This window comes from Mesocricetus auratus, unplaced genomic scaffold (genome assembly GCF_017639785.1).
Source record: "Mesocricetus auratus isolate SY011 unplaced genomic scaffold, BCM_Maur_2.0 Super-Scaffold_100004, whole genome shotgun sequence".
NCBI lineage: Eukaryota > Metazoa > Chordata > Mammalia > Rodentia > Cricetidae > Mesocricetus > Mesocricetus auratus.
The window spans coordinates 45614313-45629800 of record NW_024429189.1 but is presented as its reverse complement, the minus strand read 5'-3'; the positions used below and the strand labels follow the sequence as shown (position 1 = coordinate 45629800).

General features: G+C 41.1%; 1 protein-coding gene across 2 annotated transcripts in view; it reads left to right on the top strand.

The window, feature by feature from the left end:
- Positions 1-15488, top strand: part of Ccdc141 (coiled-coil domain containing 141) — a 160737-nt gene that overhangs the window by 108161 nt on the left and 37088 nt on the right. For both annotated transcript variants that reach the window (XM_040745675.1, XM_013122082.3), the window contains exons 9-11: positions 6834-6975; positions 8355-8474; positions 11744-11935. In XM_040745675.1, the coding sequence (XP_040601609.1) occupies positions 6834-6975; positions 8355-8474; positions 11744-11935 (454 nt within the window). The remainder of the gene's footprint in view (positions 1-6833; positions 6976-8354; positions 8475-11743; positions 11936-15488) is intronic.

The following is a 15488-nucleotide window of genomic DNA, read 5'->3' as shown; positions in this document are numbered from 1 at the left end:
CCCCCCTCCCACCCTATTGCCAAATCCTTCCACATAGGGGATATCTAGAGTCTGTCATTTTACTCTTGGTAGGGTCAAGGCACTCCCCTAAGAGTCCAGGCTGAGAGAGCATCTCTCTTTGTGCTATAGGCACATGAAGACAGTTTGTATACCAGGGATAGACACTGATCCACAGCTCAGGGCCCCATAGGTTGCCCAGGCCTTCTCACTGACACTCACATTTGGGGGGTCCAGATCAGTCCCATGCTGGCCTCCCCACTGTCGGTCTGGGGTCCAAGAGCACTCCCCTGTTCAGATCAGCTGTCTCTGCTGGTTTTGCCAGCCCATTCTTTGCCAATTTGCTCATCACTCCTCTCTCTCTGTCACTGGGTTCCTTGGGTTCAGTTCAGTGCTTAGTTGTGTGTTTGCCTCTGCTTCCATCAGTCACAGGATGAAGGCTCCCGGATGGTTATAGACATCAAGTTCATTATCAGGAATGGGCATTCGAGGTGGTCCCTCCACTATTGCTTAGCTTGCCAATTGATGTTATACCTTTAGATCACTCGAGGTCACTCTGGTGCCTGATCTGTCTTCGATCCTATGATTCCCTCTTCCCCCTATTCTACCCCCACCCCCTCAACTTCCTGTTCCCCCATGACCAACTCCCTTCCTCTTTACCCCCTCTATTCTTCCCAGGTCCCACTCCCCCCACCCCTCGCCGTGTTCCCCATCAGAGGATCTTGTCTCCATCCTCTTCTCTTGGGTACTATGCATATATGCATATCTTTTAGGTTCTTTCCTGTTTCCCAGACTCTCTATCTGTGGAAGTGCAGACTGGCACTATCCTGATCCATATCTAGAATCCATATATGAGTGAGTACATACCATGTTTGTCTTTTTGCGACTGGGTTACCTCACTCAGGATGGTTTCTTCCAGTGCTATCCATTTCCCTGCGAATTTCAAGATTCCATTGTTTTTTCTGCTGAGTAATACTCCATTGTGTAAATGTACCACATTTTCTCTATCCACTCTTCAGTTGAGGGGCATCTAGGTTGCTTCCAGGTTCTGGCTATTACAAACAATGCTGCTATGAACATAGTGGAGCAGATGCCCTTGTTGTATGAACCTGCCTCATTTGGATAAATGCCTAAGAGTGGAATTGCTGGGTCTAGTGGTAGATTAATTCCCATTTTCCTGAGGAATCTCCATACTGATTTCCAAAGAGGCTGTATGAGTTGGCATTCCCACCAGCAGTGGAGGAGTGTTCCTCTCTCTCCACATCCTCTCCAGCATAAATTGTCTTCGGTGTTTTTGATTCTAGCCATTCTGACAGGAGTAAGATGGTATCTCAGAGTTGTTTTGATTTGCATTTCCCTGATGGCTAAGGATGTTGAGCACTTTCTTAAGTGTCTCTTGGCCATTTTAGCCTCCTCTACTGAGAATTCTCTATTTAGCTCTGTACCCCACCTTTCAAGTGGATCCTTTGGTGTTTTGGAGACTTGTTTCTTGAGTTCTTTGTAAATTTTGGAGATTAGCCCTCTGTCAGATGTAGGGTTAGTGAATATCTTTTCCCATTCTGTGGCCTGCCTTTTTGTCTTTTTGACTGTGTCCTTTGCCTTACAGAAGCTTTTTAGTTTCAGAAGGTCCCATTTGTTAATTGTCGATCTCAGTGCCTGTGCCACTGGTGTTATGTTTAGGAAGTGGTCTCCTGTACCAACTCGTTGAAGAGTATCTCCCACTTTCTCTTCTAAAAGTTTCAGTGTGGCTGGATGTATGTTGAGATCTTTGATCCATTTGGACTTAAGTTTTGTACAAGGCGATAAACATGGATCTATCTGCAGTCTTCTGCATACCAGTACCCAGTTATGCCAGCACCATTTGTTGAAGATGCTTTCTTTTTCCACTGTACAGTTTTAGCTTCTTTGTCAAAAATCAGGTGTTCATAGGTGTGTGGGTTAAAATTAGGGCTTTCGATTCGGTTCCATTGGTCTACCTGCCTATTTTTGTGCCAATACCAAGCTGTTTTCAGGACTATAGCTCTATAATAGAGCTTGAAGTCAGGTATGGTGATGCCTCCTGAAGTTCCTTTATTGTATAGGGATGTTTTGGCTATCCTGGGCCTTTTGTTTTTCCATATAAAGTTGATTAATGTTCTTTCCAGGTCCTTGAAGAATTGTGATGGAATTTTGATAGGGATTGCATTGAATCTATAGACTGCTTTTGGCAAGATTGCCATTTTTATTATGTTGATCCTACCAATCCAAGAGCATGGGAGATCTTTCCATTTTCTGGTATCTTCTTTGATTTCTTTCTTCAAAGACACAAAGTTCTTGATATACAGGTCTTTCACTTCCTTGGTTAACATTATCCCCAGATATTTGATGCTGTTTTTGGCTATTGTAAAAGGTGATGTTTCTCTGATTTCTTTCTCAGTCACTTCATCATCTGTATATACTAGGGCCACTGATTTTTTTGAGTTTACCTTGTATCCTGCCACATTGCTGAAGGTGTTTATCAGCTCTAGGAGTGACCTTGCGGAGTTTTTGGATCACTTATGTAAACTATCATATCATCTGCAAATAATGAAAGTTTGACTTCTTCTTTACCTATTTGTATCCCCTTTATCTCCTTTTGTTGTCTTATTGCTGTAGCTAGAACTTCAAGTACAATATTGAAGAGATATGGAGAGAGTGGACAGCCTTGTCTTGTTCCTGATTTTAGAGGAATTGCTTTGAGTTTCTCTCCATTTAGTTTGATGTTAGCTGTTGGTTTACTGTATATTGCTTTTATTATATTCAGGTACGTTCCTGTTATCCCTGATCTCTCTAGGACCTTTATCATGAAGGGGTGCTGGATTTTGTCAAAGGCTTTTTCAGCATCTAGTGAGATGATCATGTGGTTTTTCTTTCGCAGATTGTTAATATGGTGGATTACATTGATAGATTTTCTAATGTTGAACCATCCCTGCATTCCTGGAATGAAGCCTACTTGATCATGGTGGATGATTTTTCTGATGTGTTCTTGAATCCAGTTTGCAAGTATTTTATTGAGTATTTTTGCATCAATGTTCATGAGGGAAATTGGTCTATAGTTCTCTTTCTTAGTTGTGTCTTTGTGTGGCTTGGGTATCAAGGTAATTGTAGCCTCGTAGAAAGAGTTTGGCAGTGAGCCTCCTGCTTCTATTGTGTGGAATACTTTGACGAGTATTGGAATGAGCTCTTCTTTGAATTTCTGGTAGAATTCTGCACTGAAGCCATCTGGGCCTGGGCTTTTTTTGTTTGGGAGACTTTTGATGACTGCTTCTATTTCATTAGGGGTTATAGGTCTGTTTAGATTATTTATCTGTTCTTGATTTAGTTTTGGCAAGTGATATCTATCCAGGAAATTGTCCATTTCCTTTAAATTTTCAAATTTTGTGGAGTACAGATTTTCAAAGTATGCCCTGATGATTCTCTTGATTTCCTCAGAGTCCGTTGTTATGTCCCCTTTTTCATCCCTGATTTTGTTAATTAGCATGTTCTCTCTCTGTCTTTTGGTTAGTTTGGACAGAGGTTTGTCTATTTTGTTGATTTTCTCAAAGAACCAACTCTTTGTTTCATTGATTCTTCTCAGTGTTTTCCTGGTTTCTACTTTATTGATTTCAGCCCTCAATTTGATTATTTCCTGGCGTCTGCTCCTCCTGGGGGAGTTTGCTTCTTTTTGTTCTAGAACATTCAGCTGTGCTATTAATTCTCTAGTATGACTGTTCTCCAGTTTTTTCATGTGGGCACTTAGTGCTATAAACTTTCCTCTCAGCACTGCTTTCAAAGTGTCCCATAAGTTTGTGTATGTTGTGTCTTCATTCTCATTGAAATCGAGGAAGTCTTTAATTTCTTTTTTTATTTGTTCCTTTACCCAGGGATGGTGCAATTGTGCATTGTTCAATCTCCATGAGTTTGTAGGGTTTCTGCGATTTGTGTTATTGTTGAATTCTAATGTTAATGCATGGTGGTCTGATAAGATGCAGGGAGTTATTCCAATTTTTTTGTATCTGTGGAGATTTGCTATGTTTCCTATTATGTGGTCAATTTTAGAGAAGGTTCCATGTGGTGCCGAGAAGAAGGTATATCCCTTTGTATTTGGATGGAATGTTCTATAGATGTCTGTTAAACCCAGTTGGGTCATAACTTCTATTAATTCTTTTGTTTCTTTGTTAAGTTTCTGTCTGGAGGTCCTGTCTAGCGGTGAGAGCGGAGTGTTGAAGTCTCCTACTATTAGTGTGTGAGATTTTATGTGCATTTTGAGCTTTAGTAATGTTTCTTTCACGAATGTAGGTGCCTTTGTATTTGGGGCGTAGATGTTTAAAATTGAGACTTCGTCTTGATGTATTTTTCCTTTGATGAATATGAAGTGCCCTTCTTCATCTCTTTTGATTGATTTTAATTTGAAGTCTAATTTGTTAGATATTAGGATTGCTACGCCCGCTTGTTTCTTGGGGCCGTTTGATTGGAAGATCTTTTCCCAGCCCTTTACTCTGAGATAACGTCTGTCTTTGGTGTTGAGATGTGTTTCTTGTATGCAGCAGAAGGAAGGGTTCTGTCTTCGTATCCATTCTGCTAGTCTGTGTCTTTTTATAGGCAAGTTGAGGCCGTTGACATTGAGGGATATTAATGACCATTGATTGGTGATCCTTGTTTGTGCTTGATTTATTGTTAGTGAAGTTATTTTGTGTTGTTTCTCCTCCCTTTTTCTTTTAGTGTTTTGTAAAGTATGATTACATATTGCCTGTGTCTTTGTGAATGTAGTTATCTTCCTTGGCTCTAGGTTTTCCTTCTAGCATTTTCTGTAGAGCTGGATTCATGGATACGTATTGTTTAAATCTGGCTTTGTCATGGAATATTTTGTTTTCTCCATCTATGGTAATTGAGAGCTTTGCTGGATATAGTAGTCTGGGCTGGCATCCTTGTTCCCTTAGCGTTTGTAGGACATCTGACCAGGATCTTCTGGCTTTCATCGTTTCCATTGAGAAGTCAGGTGTAATTCGGATAGGTCTGCCTTTGTATGTTACTTGGCCTTTTTCTTTAGCTGCTCTTAATATTTTCTCTTTGCTCTGTAGGTTTGATGTTTTGATTATTATATGGCGAGGTGACTTCTTTTTCTGGTCAAGCCTATTTGGTGTTCTGTAAGATTCTTGTACTTTCATAGGCATATCTTTCTTTAGGTTAGGGAAGTTTTCTTCTATGATTTTGTTGAATATGTTTTCTGTACCTTTAAGTTGAAGTTCTTCACCTTCTTCTATACCTATTATTCTCAGGTTTGGCTTATTCATGGTGTCCCATATTTCCTGGATATTTTGTGTTAAGGATTTGTTGGTTTTGAGATTTTCTTTGGTTGACGACTCTATATCCTCTAATGAGTCTTCAACACCTGAGATTCTCTCTTCTATCTCTTGTATTCTATTGGTGATACTTGCATCTGTAGTTCCAGACCGTTTACCGAGCTTTTCTATTTCCAGCATCCCTTTATTCTGTGTTTTCTTTATCGTTTCTATTTCAGCTTTCAATCCTTCAACTGTTTGAGCTGTTTCCTTAATTTTCTTGGTTGTTTTTTCTTGGTGCTCTTTAGATTCTTTGAGAGATTTGTTTATTTCTTGAATTTTCCCCCCCATTTCATGGATTTTTTTGTTTGTTTTTTCTTCTATTTCTTTAAGGGATTTCCTCGTTTCTTCTTTGAGGCTCTCCATCATCTTCATGAAATAATTTTTAAGGTCTGTCTCCTCTTCTTCATCTATGTAGTGCTTTTCGGGACTTGCTGGTGTTGGATCCCTGGATTCTGGTGGGGTCATGTTGGTGTTTCTATTGCTGAGTGATCTCTTATTCTGTCTTCTTCCCATCTCTTCTTCCAGTGGGTGCTGGTGGTGTCTTTCCGTCTCCACTGGTCTCCTTCCTTACTGCGGGCTGAAGCTGGGCTCCCTGGAGTTGGGGTCTTGGAGGGGCTGATCTCTTTCCTGAAGCTGGGCTTGCTGGGTTGGGGTCTTGGAGGGGCTGATCTCTTTCCTGAAGCTGGGCTCCCTGGGGTTGGGGTCTTGGAGGGGCTGATCTCTTTCCTGTGTGGGCGGCTCTTCTGGCAGCCGGGGGCGGCCCCGAAGATGGAGGGGGATGGGTGATGGGCAGGCGGTCCCAGCCGGAGACCCAATCTCACCTGAAGCTGGGCTCGCTGGGTTGGGGTTTTGGAGGGGCTGATCTCTTTCCTGTGTGGGCAGCTCTTCTGGAAGTGACCTTCATCTTGTAGGTCAACACAAGTGAGAAAAATGATGATGTGCAGCATCAAATATGGATGAGCGTATTTGATACCTAATTGCTAGTGATAACCAAGTTTTTATCTAGTGAATACAGCCTTGAGCATTTATAACCACTGAGAACAAAAATATATAAATATTTTACCCTATTGGGTTAGTAAATGCTCTGTTAATTGGCTGATTCACATTCCTATTCAAAGAGTATCTTGAAATAAATGAAGCTTTTAAATGATACCCCCAGGAAAACTTGGTAAGCATACTGTGCCATTTACCATGAGATTCTCAAAGTATCTTACAGAAATATTAAAAAGTAAACCTTTAGAAAAGATTAGACCTGTCACAGAAGCCAGGATTCATCCTTCCCTTGGGACTGACTGACTTAAAACAAGGCAACATACTCTGACTTTGCTGCCTGCTGCACCAGCATGATAACTACTTAACTTCCATTATCCGGAAGCAGTAGCTTGGACCAACTCACACTGTACACGAAAGGGCATATCTGTTTTCAAATGTTCCCTATTGTCAGGACTTCTATGTCAAGGTCAAGTGAACTAACAGTTGGCTTGTTCCATTCAGCTCTCAGGTGACAGGTATCCATGAGATGATGGAATGCATTCAGAAACGAGTGGATCATCTCAGCAAACAGTGTACAGCACACAAGGAATTTGCTCTTAAGAAACAGCAATTAGCAGCATCCATGGAAGGCTCCCTAAGGAAGGTAGTTTCATAAAATACAATTTAAAACTTTTATTTACTGTTTATGGATGGTGTTCAACTGTGAGCATGGGGGAGTGTGGAGTGTGTCTCCTTAGACTTCCTCTATATTACACATTAGGTCCTACAACTGGAAAATGGTTGTAATCCACTGTTGTTCATCAACCATCAACCACCCCTGTCCCAGGTTGTCAATAATAAATGTCTAATACGATCTGCCTGCCTAGTCTTGAATCATATATACAAAGTTATATACATTCCCTAGTATCAATGCACATCAGAAATGCATTGAAAGGAGGGCCCTTAGTTTGCATGACTTCAGGTACAGTCCCATGTTAGTTGCCATTATTCTGGCACAATTTAACAGGAAGACTTCAGACAGACAAATAGTTATCAACAACTATAGGTTTTGTGTTTCTGGGGACAAAGCTGTCATGATCATACTGATTGAACAAAACCAGTGCAAGAGACACAGTCATCTACATAAAAGTAGATGGGAGAATCCTCTCTGCAGAGTGATGCAGTAGCTTTCCATGGAAGCTTTTATCTCATGTACACTGATGACACAATGGTAGTGAATCTTGCTTTAGAGACTGGCTCTCAAATGGTCAATGATCTTTTCATTTGATGCAATGGACTCATATGCTTGGATGTATATGAGTGGCGTTAACAGACTTCATAGAGCCTGGCATTATATAACATCTACTAAATCACTTCCCCATATGTTATTGATCCAGTGGCTTGGGAATGTGAGTCTTTTCCTGTTGCCTGGGTCCAGGGAGAGTGTGAGCACAGAGGCAGCTGTGGTGTTGCATGCCCTACAGCTTGATGGTGGAAAGCACACAATTTAAACACCCATTGCTGTGGAGAGTGTGCATTCTACAGAAAGCAAGGCTATGAAGCAGGTAACTTGAGTGGAATGAAACCCTTTCAGAATTATCTTAGCCTTAGGTTCTTGTGAACCAAAGGTCAAATCATAGTTCCCTCAGTTCAACAACAAAATTATTCAATAGGTTCCTGCTTTCACTATCATCTGGACAAGGTGTTTCCCAGAGCTCCCCAGCTCCACTTAGATGTGCCAGCAAATTGGTCTCATTCAAACTATAGATGAATCCACCTCTGCCAATATGTTGGCAAGTGCATTATCATCCTTTGTCCGTGATACAGAAAAGCTCTGCAAAGATAAGGATGGATGACAGTTTTGTAGTCTTTGCAGTCAATAAAATGGCATCATATGAAGATGTGCATTATCAAAACATGAAATCCTTCAATGTTTAAGGCTATTTTAGATTAAAATACAATGGTAATGTATGAAATAATATTTCCTTATATGTACACTCCTAATATGTTATTATGACTACAATGTATTCTCTGTTCCTCAAGGTGGAAATGTCAATTCAGGAAATCAGGCCAGTTCTTTCTAACATATTGGATGTTGGTTCCAGTCCTTCTGAGTTGGAGAAGATATTGAATAAATATCTGGAATTAGATATTCAAGCCAAGGTAACTGGAAGTTATTAGTAGGATCTTAATGTTGTAAATAATTATTTAAAAATAATTTTCAAAATTATGGAACTTAATCTCAGCTTCCTTGAGTGTTGCAATTCTAAGTTAATGCAGAATAGATAATGGCATTAAAAACCCACACAGTATTATGTGTGTTTAGATGATTTATATTTAGTTTATTTATACTCACTACAACTGTGGTTTCAGGTACTTAGCTGGCATCTGTTCCTCGCCTGGACAGCTAGCAACTCTTTCTAGGTGACAGACTAGGCAGGGAAAGCTCTTCTCTAAGACTATTTGTGATTTTCTGCAAGAACAAGTCACACAAGAAAACTTCCACAAACAACACTTGTCACTGTACTCTTCAAGGAGTTTCACCCTCCATATTCAGACATTGAGTGCCCCGCCCCCTACTGGTAGCATCTACTGCTCTGTCTTACCCTGTTCTTGAGGATTAGATTCAGTGATTCCTGCTAGAAAGGTGGTTGTCTATGTACCTAATGCTCTGACCCTTTAATACAGTCCTTCATGTTGTGGTGACCCCCCCAAACATAACATTAATTTTGTTTCTACTTCATAAATGTGATTTTGTTACTGTTATAAATTGTAATGTAAATATCTGATATTCAGGGTTGCAAGCCACAGGTTGCCCCGTAGATTCAGAAAAGTGAGTGCTTCCCCTCACTCACTCATATCAGCAAGAGAAGCTCTGTTTCTCCAGGTTTCTACAGAAGAGCCTCCCTCTAAACAGCACCCTCACTGCAGACAGGCACACTTGTTTTCCTTTCCTTCTTTTTAGAATGAGACTTAGGGGAAAAATCTTCATTTTAAATGCTTAAACCACATCTGGAGGCATTCTCCTTTTACATTTAGAAGCATGAGCGAGAACTTGGGGGAGAAATCCCATGCTCCTTTTTATTCTGCAGTGTGTTGTCGCAAAGCAGGGCTGGCAAATTGTAATTCTGTACAATCAGTGGGGTTCCGGGAAAGCATATTAAACACAACTAGGGACGATACCTCTTGTGCTGCAAATGAGAACACGAAAATTTCTCTTTAATTCTGCTTGATTCCTCGCTCGTTCTCAGGAAATGGTGCAGGCTCTTCATCATGTATCACTTAATGATGAGGAGACATTGGGAGAAACAAACGTGCTGTTTTATGATTTAGCCATTATTGTGTGAACATCACAGTGTGCAGTTGTACAGGCATAGGCAGAACAGGTCAGTCACTAGACATGGTTCCCTGATGCAATAGAGAAATGTAAACACCATGTGTGAAGCTGCTGCCAGCACAAGTGGGCATACTATTTTACAGTACATTTTTCGTATGTGTAGAAAAAATACTCTAACAATAAAAGATACAGTATAATAAATACATGAACCAGTAACGTAGTTAATTAGCAAGTATTATGTGTTGCTCCTAATTATATGTGCTATACTTTTATGTGACTGGCAGCAAGTTTGTTTATTCACCATCAGAATAGACATGCAAGTAATATATTGAGAAGGATCAGAGAGTGGTTCTCCCTAAGGGCAATTAACTAGGAGTTAAGCACTGTTCCATGCTATTATGAATGCTAATGTTATGACAGATCTATTGTAAGCACCTTTTAATGTTTACTTTACCCTCAAATAAGCTAAGCTAGTGGAGGCCAGGCCAGTTTAAGCCTTTGATTGACAACTGTGAGACTCTTCTTTGTGTTCTACTACCTTGAATGAGGGAGCTGTCTGCTGAACAGCCCCTCTTTAGGCTACTGGCTAAACTGTCATCATGGAATCTTGGCTGCTTTGAGCACTTCATGAATGCCTTGAAGAATCTAGAGCCGGCTATAAAGAACACAGCAATCAGGACTGTGGCTGAGGCCACAGACTTCTGCTTCTGGAGGCCTTGCTCTAGACCAGTGGCTCTCAACCTGTGGGTTGTGACCCCTTTAGGGGTCAAATGACCCTTACACAGGGGTCGTATATCAGATATTTTGCATATCAGATACTTACATTATGGTTCATAACAGTAGCAATATTATAGTTATGAAGTAGCAGTGAAAATAATTTTATGGTTGGGGGTCACCACAACATGAGGAACTGTATTAAAGGGTAATGGCATTAGGAAGGTTGAGAACCGCTGGTCTAGACACTGCTGCTCCAGCCATCCCATCACCAGAAAAACCTCTCTTGAGCCATACCCTCCCGACAGCCTTACCCAGAGCTTCCCCAAAGAACTCTTATCTACCCCACCGCAGCACTCCACCCAGCCTCCCAGTGGTTCTGAGCCTACTAATAGCAGTTCTCACTAAGGTCTGGGAGGAAGAAGAGTACCTCCCCTAGTGACTCAGCAACAAGCTTGTGAGGCTGCACCTGTAGGAGGCTTGTGATTGGTCCCTAGAGAAAGCTGTGATTGGTGGGACAGGAAAGCACACACATCCAGGCTGTCACTGGTGGAATCCAAGTCCAAGCACTGACATGCCACTCCCCTTTCCTTCCTGTGCCAGCAGGCTGTTCCTTGACATTGTAAGCTTAGTCTGAGGAGCTTCTCCTCTTCATGATATCACCCTGTGCTGCAACAGTAGACCATAAGAAATTGCTCTCCTGAGACATCTCTTGGTTTACTTGTGGTCTACATCATGGGTAGAACAGGCTGAACTAATTGTATAGTGAGCAGATAAGACTGCCAGGGCTTCCAACGTTGGTGGCAGAGGCAGCAGCAAAGAAGTGGTAGAATCGAGGAACTGAGGGCCTGATGCCTGAGCCCAAGATGTATTGTCAGCTAATAAGAGTTCTACAGCAATACCAATGGTGGAACCTTAGGGTGGCTAAGAAAAGTGGAAACTCCTGAGAAGCCCAGAGGCAGGGAAGAGCTAAAAGCTGGAGCTGAGGGTTTAAATACTGTAAGCCAGGCTTGCTAGAAGAATTCAAGAGCTCCTCCAGGGGATGAGTAGTCTAGAATCCCAGCACAACACAGCTCAGCAACTCTAAACTGGATGCTGGGTCTTGATTCTCTAAGCCTCAGAGCAACTCACCTCTACCTTAACCACTAGAAGCCTTCAGCTTTTGATAGAGCCAAAGAAGGATTGGAAATAGTTCTAAGTTTCAAGTGCCTTTTTTCCTTCCTATTTGTAATTCTGAAAGTTGTACCTTTCTTTGATTGAGGAAATTCTCAGTACAAGTTCAATTAATAACCGTAATAGATGGATGTGCCGAAGGGTAATGGAATGTGAATGTTCATGATTCCCCTGTCAGCTCCTGACCCTGTGTGCTTTGCTTTCATAGGAGACAGCACACATATTAGAAGCAGCAGCAAAAATCATGACAGAGAAAAATGAACTTGAACTCAGCGAAGTGGCATTGCTTTCTTTTAAAGCAAAATGGCTAGAAGAAGAATTAAATACACTTGGTCGAATCATCAACTACAGGTCACAAGTCCTGCAAACTTATGTGGCATTTCGAAAGTCATCAGAAGAGGTATGGTGCAATGTTGACCTGCTTCAGCAAGATGGCCTCTGTCCATCTTTCTGCTTTCTATGGGTATAGAAATTCCACCCAAGTGGAGAGTTTGTGTCTCTGCCAATGCCTGTATTTACTTATATATCCTTCATTCTTCAAGGCACCTGGAAGAACAAAATTATTATGAAAATACTCATCATTTAGATCTTAGAATCCCTTTGAATACTGACTGTAGTGGAGTAGTGTGGTTCTTTTGTTAAAAAGTATTTTTTTAGTATTATTAATTATGTGTATATGTGAGTGTGGGGTTTGTGTGGATGTGAACGCAGTGCCCATAGAAGCAAGACAAGGGTGTCAGATTCCCTGGATCTGGAGTTATGGGAGACTGTGAGATACTTGATGTAGGTGATGGACACGAAACTCAGATCCTTTGTAACAGCAATATATGCTCTTGATTGCCGAGCCTTCTCTCCAGCACCAAGGTGTGGTTCATCTAGAATAGACAGAACAGGAAGACACTAGTGACTGATTCCTTCTTGAACCTGCCTTGTTTGATGCCCGGATGCCTTTAATGCTGCCACCAGCTTCATTCTGTGCTTAGTCTATAGTTATAGTCTTATTCTCACCAAACCTGTCCCTCCTATCATTTCTTCCCTTCAGTGTAAATTCTTGGAAAGGGAAGATGGCATTCTTCTACCTGCTCATCCTCCATAGACTTCACCCCGCTGCAATTCAGTTCACTCCCTTGTCAGCCCTGCTATGCGTCAGCTCTTCTTGACATTACCCATCTCTTAGGAGATCTCTGCTATGAGAAACTGAAATGTGGTATTTTCAGCTCTCATCCTGCTCGACTTTAACACAGCTGTGTACTCTCATCCTCCTTAGTGTTTATGAAAATTATTGAGGTATACTTTATTTAGCATAAAATTCACTATACTTCAATGCAGGATGTTTAATATATTTATTGAATTTTACAACCATTAAAGCATGCCAGTTTGTGCATTGTCCCAAATCCTTATAGAGAGCGTTATTGGATGTTTTAGTCATTCCCGAGTTCAGTGTCTTCTCTAATCCATGTCTCAATGAGCCCTGACTTTGTGTTAGGCCCCATGCTTTTAATTCCTGATTTCATTGTGTTCCTTGTTTCTGTGTCTTAGTTACCTAGTATTGTCATCATTTTACAACAGAGGCAAACTGAGGATTGGAGAATTTAGGCAGCCGTCATCAGGCAGTTAGTATACATTGCAGCTTCTGTCACCCTTTCCATTCCTGTTTCAAAGGCTACACTTCCTTATGTCTACCGAGACAACCTCGGAGATTTCTGCATACCTTTCTCCCAGTTTGCTTCGGCATTACCCAAGTCCAAGCCTTCATCACTTGGCAACTATTGGCTGCATCACACTGGTGAAAATGTGTCAAGATTCTGTTGGCTACAGTAGAGCAGTAGCAAGGTAGAACTTCCTACCCAGCCTTATCCCAGTGCAAACATCTTTGTGGACTCCTTGTTGGTCAGCTGATGCAGCCAGTGCTCTCACACCTGGCCTTTGACGCCAGTGCCTTCTGTCTGAGACCACCTCCTTTCCGCTTACCTAGAAAGGGGCAGGCAAATGTCATGTGCTGGGAGGTTTTTACTTCTTACAGAGCTGTTGTTCTCCCCTTCCATCCCTGCAATGTGCTGTGCTTGTGTGTACACAGACCCTTCTTTGATCTAACAACATTTGCTTATTGGCCTTTTCCTCACAGAACTGACTTTGGTCTCCGAGGACATAAACCATTCTTAGTAAGGTACCTGAGGATCCTCCAAGGGCAGGACAGCCTTTTATGTAGTTCATTAGAGGTAAATAGAAGAAGACAGTTAAGGAAAACATTGTATGTGCTTAGGAAACAGGCATCAACAGGGCATGGATAATATGGAAATCAGGAAAGAACCTTGGACCTGAGCTAGTTCAGGCTGTCCGAAGTTCATTTCAACCAAGAATGATCTTAAAACCTTCAAAGTATAGTGACTGCTGCCTGAAATTTTGTACTGTGTTTCCATGGCTTTTGTAAATTATGAACTCCAAGAATCTTGTCTTATTAGTCATTAAATATTATTCAAAAGGCATACAAATTAGTTCCAAATGCTTTGTACTAATTCTATATCACCCCATTGCTTGTTAATCTATAGTTACACATTTGATTGTATATTAACTCTGCTCAGGAGAGTAATTTAAAATAATTGAGTACTGCTAACATTGGTTAGCAAATGCTAAAATGTAGTTCCAGGGAGGCCAAGTAGTGTGTCTTAATAAGATTCACTTGTGAAGGTATTTAATATTAATGCTCCCACAGAAAATTTGTCATTATTTGTACCCTTTCATTATGGTTCACCGTGATTAAAAATAAATTGTACAGTACAATGCTCAGCCACAAATGAGTATACTTCACCCACCCACCGCCACCACAGCATCGAGGGCAGGGAGAGAGTGGAAGAGTCAGGGACCAGAAGGGACTGAAGGAGAACACTGTCCTCTGGACATGGCAGGACAGCCGCACTCCTGAACTCGCAGTGGCTGTGGTTTACCTGTACAAAATCAAGCTAGTCAATGTTCTAGCATGGAAGGTGAGGGAGGGCTTATGAGCTCCTACCTCCAACTGAGGACCTATTGATAGACGATGGCCACTGGGACAGGCGGAGAGTCAGATTTCTTTTTATTATTGTACTGTATTGCAATGTGTATGTATGCTCGTTTTACCTGCATGTTTTCCTGTGTACCTCCTGGGTGCTTGGTGTCTGTGGAGGTCGTAGAGGGCATAAGATTCCCATAACTGAAGCTACAGATGGTTGAGAGCTGCCTCATGTGTGCTGGGAGTTGAACCTGAGTCCTGTGGAAGAGCACCATTGTTCTTAACTGCTGAGTCATCCCTATAGCCCTGGGTTTGTTTTCTTTACCGCAGTGCCTGGGAGATTGACCATGTTCCATGGATGGTCCTATGCGCATGAGCATGTATGAGCAGCACTAACTGGAATCCGCAGATTATATTTATAAAACAAAGATGAGGAAAAGAAGTTGGGAGTTGGGGCTGGGTCTAGGAAAATTTGAGGAGTAGGTGGAGAATATGACCAAAATCATTGTTTCAGATTCTCAATTAATAAAAATATTATGTTAAAATTAATGAATCATAATATTGTAATATGCTGACTACTAATTGTCCTTTCCTGAATTGCTTTTATCCCCCTTATTTGAATTCCTTGATTTTTTAATCTGTGCTTTTTTAAATTATAAAACTCAGTTTAAAACAGAGCAGCCGCCTGATCTCTGAAATAAATTATTCTAATTGTAAACTATACATAAAAATAATCTTGGGTACAATAAATATTTCTGGTTGGCAATAAATTTGTCAACTCACTTGACCAGTGGGAGTCCTATCTGCCACTTACAGAAGCAGATTTTCATGTTTTTCAGTAACTTGAAAATAGTCAATAGTTCTTTAAAGAACGCTGAAAATGTGGTTTCAGTTTAATTTTATACAGGGTTTAAATTGAATCTGTGTTCTTTTTGTTTAAAAATTTCCTACCTCTCCTCTGCCT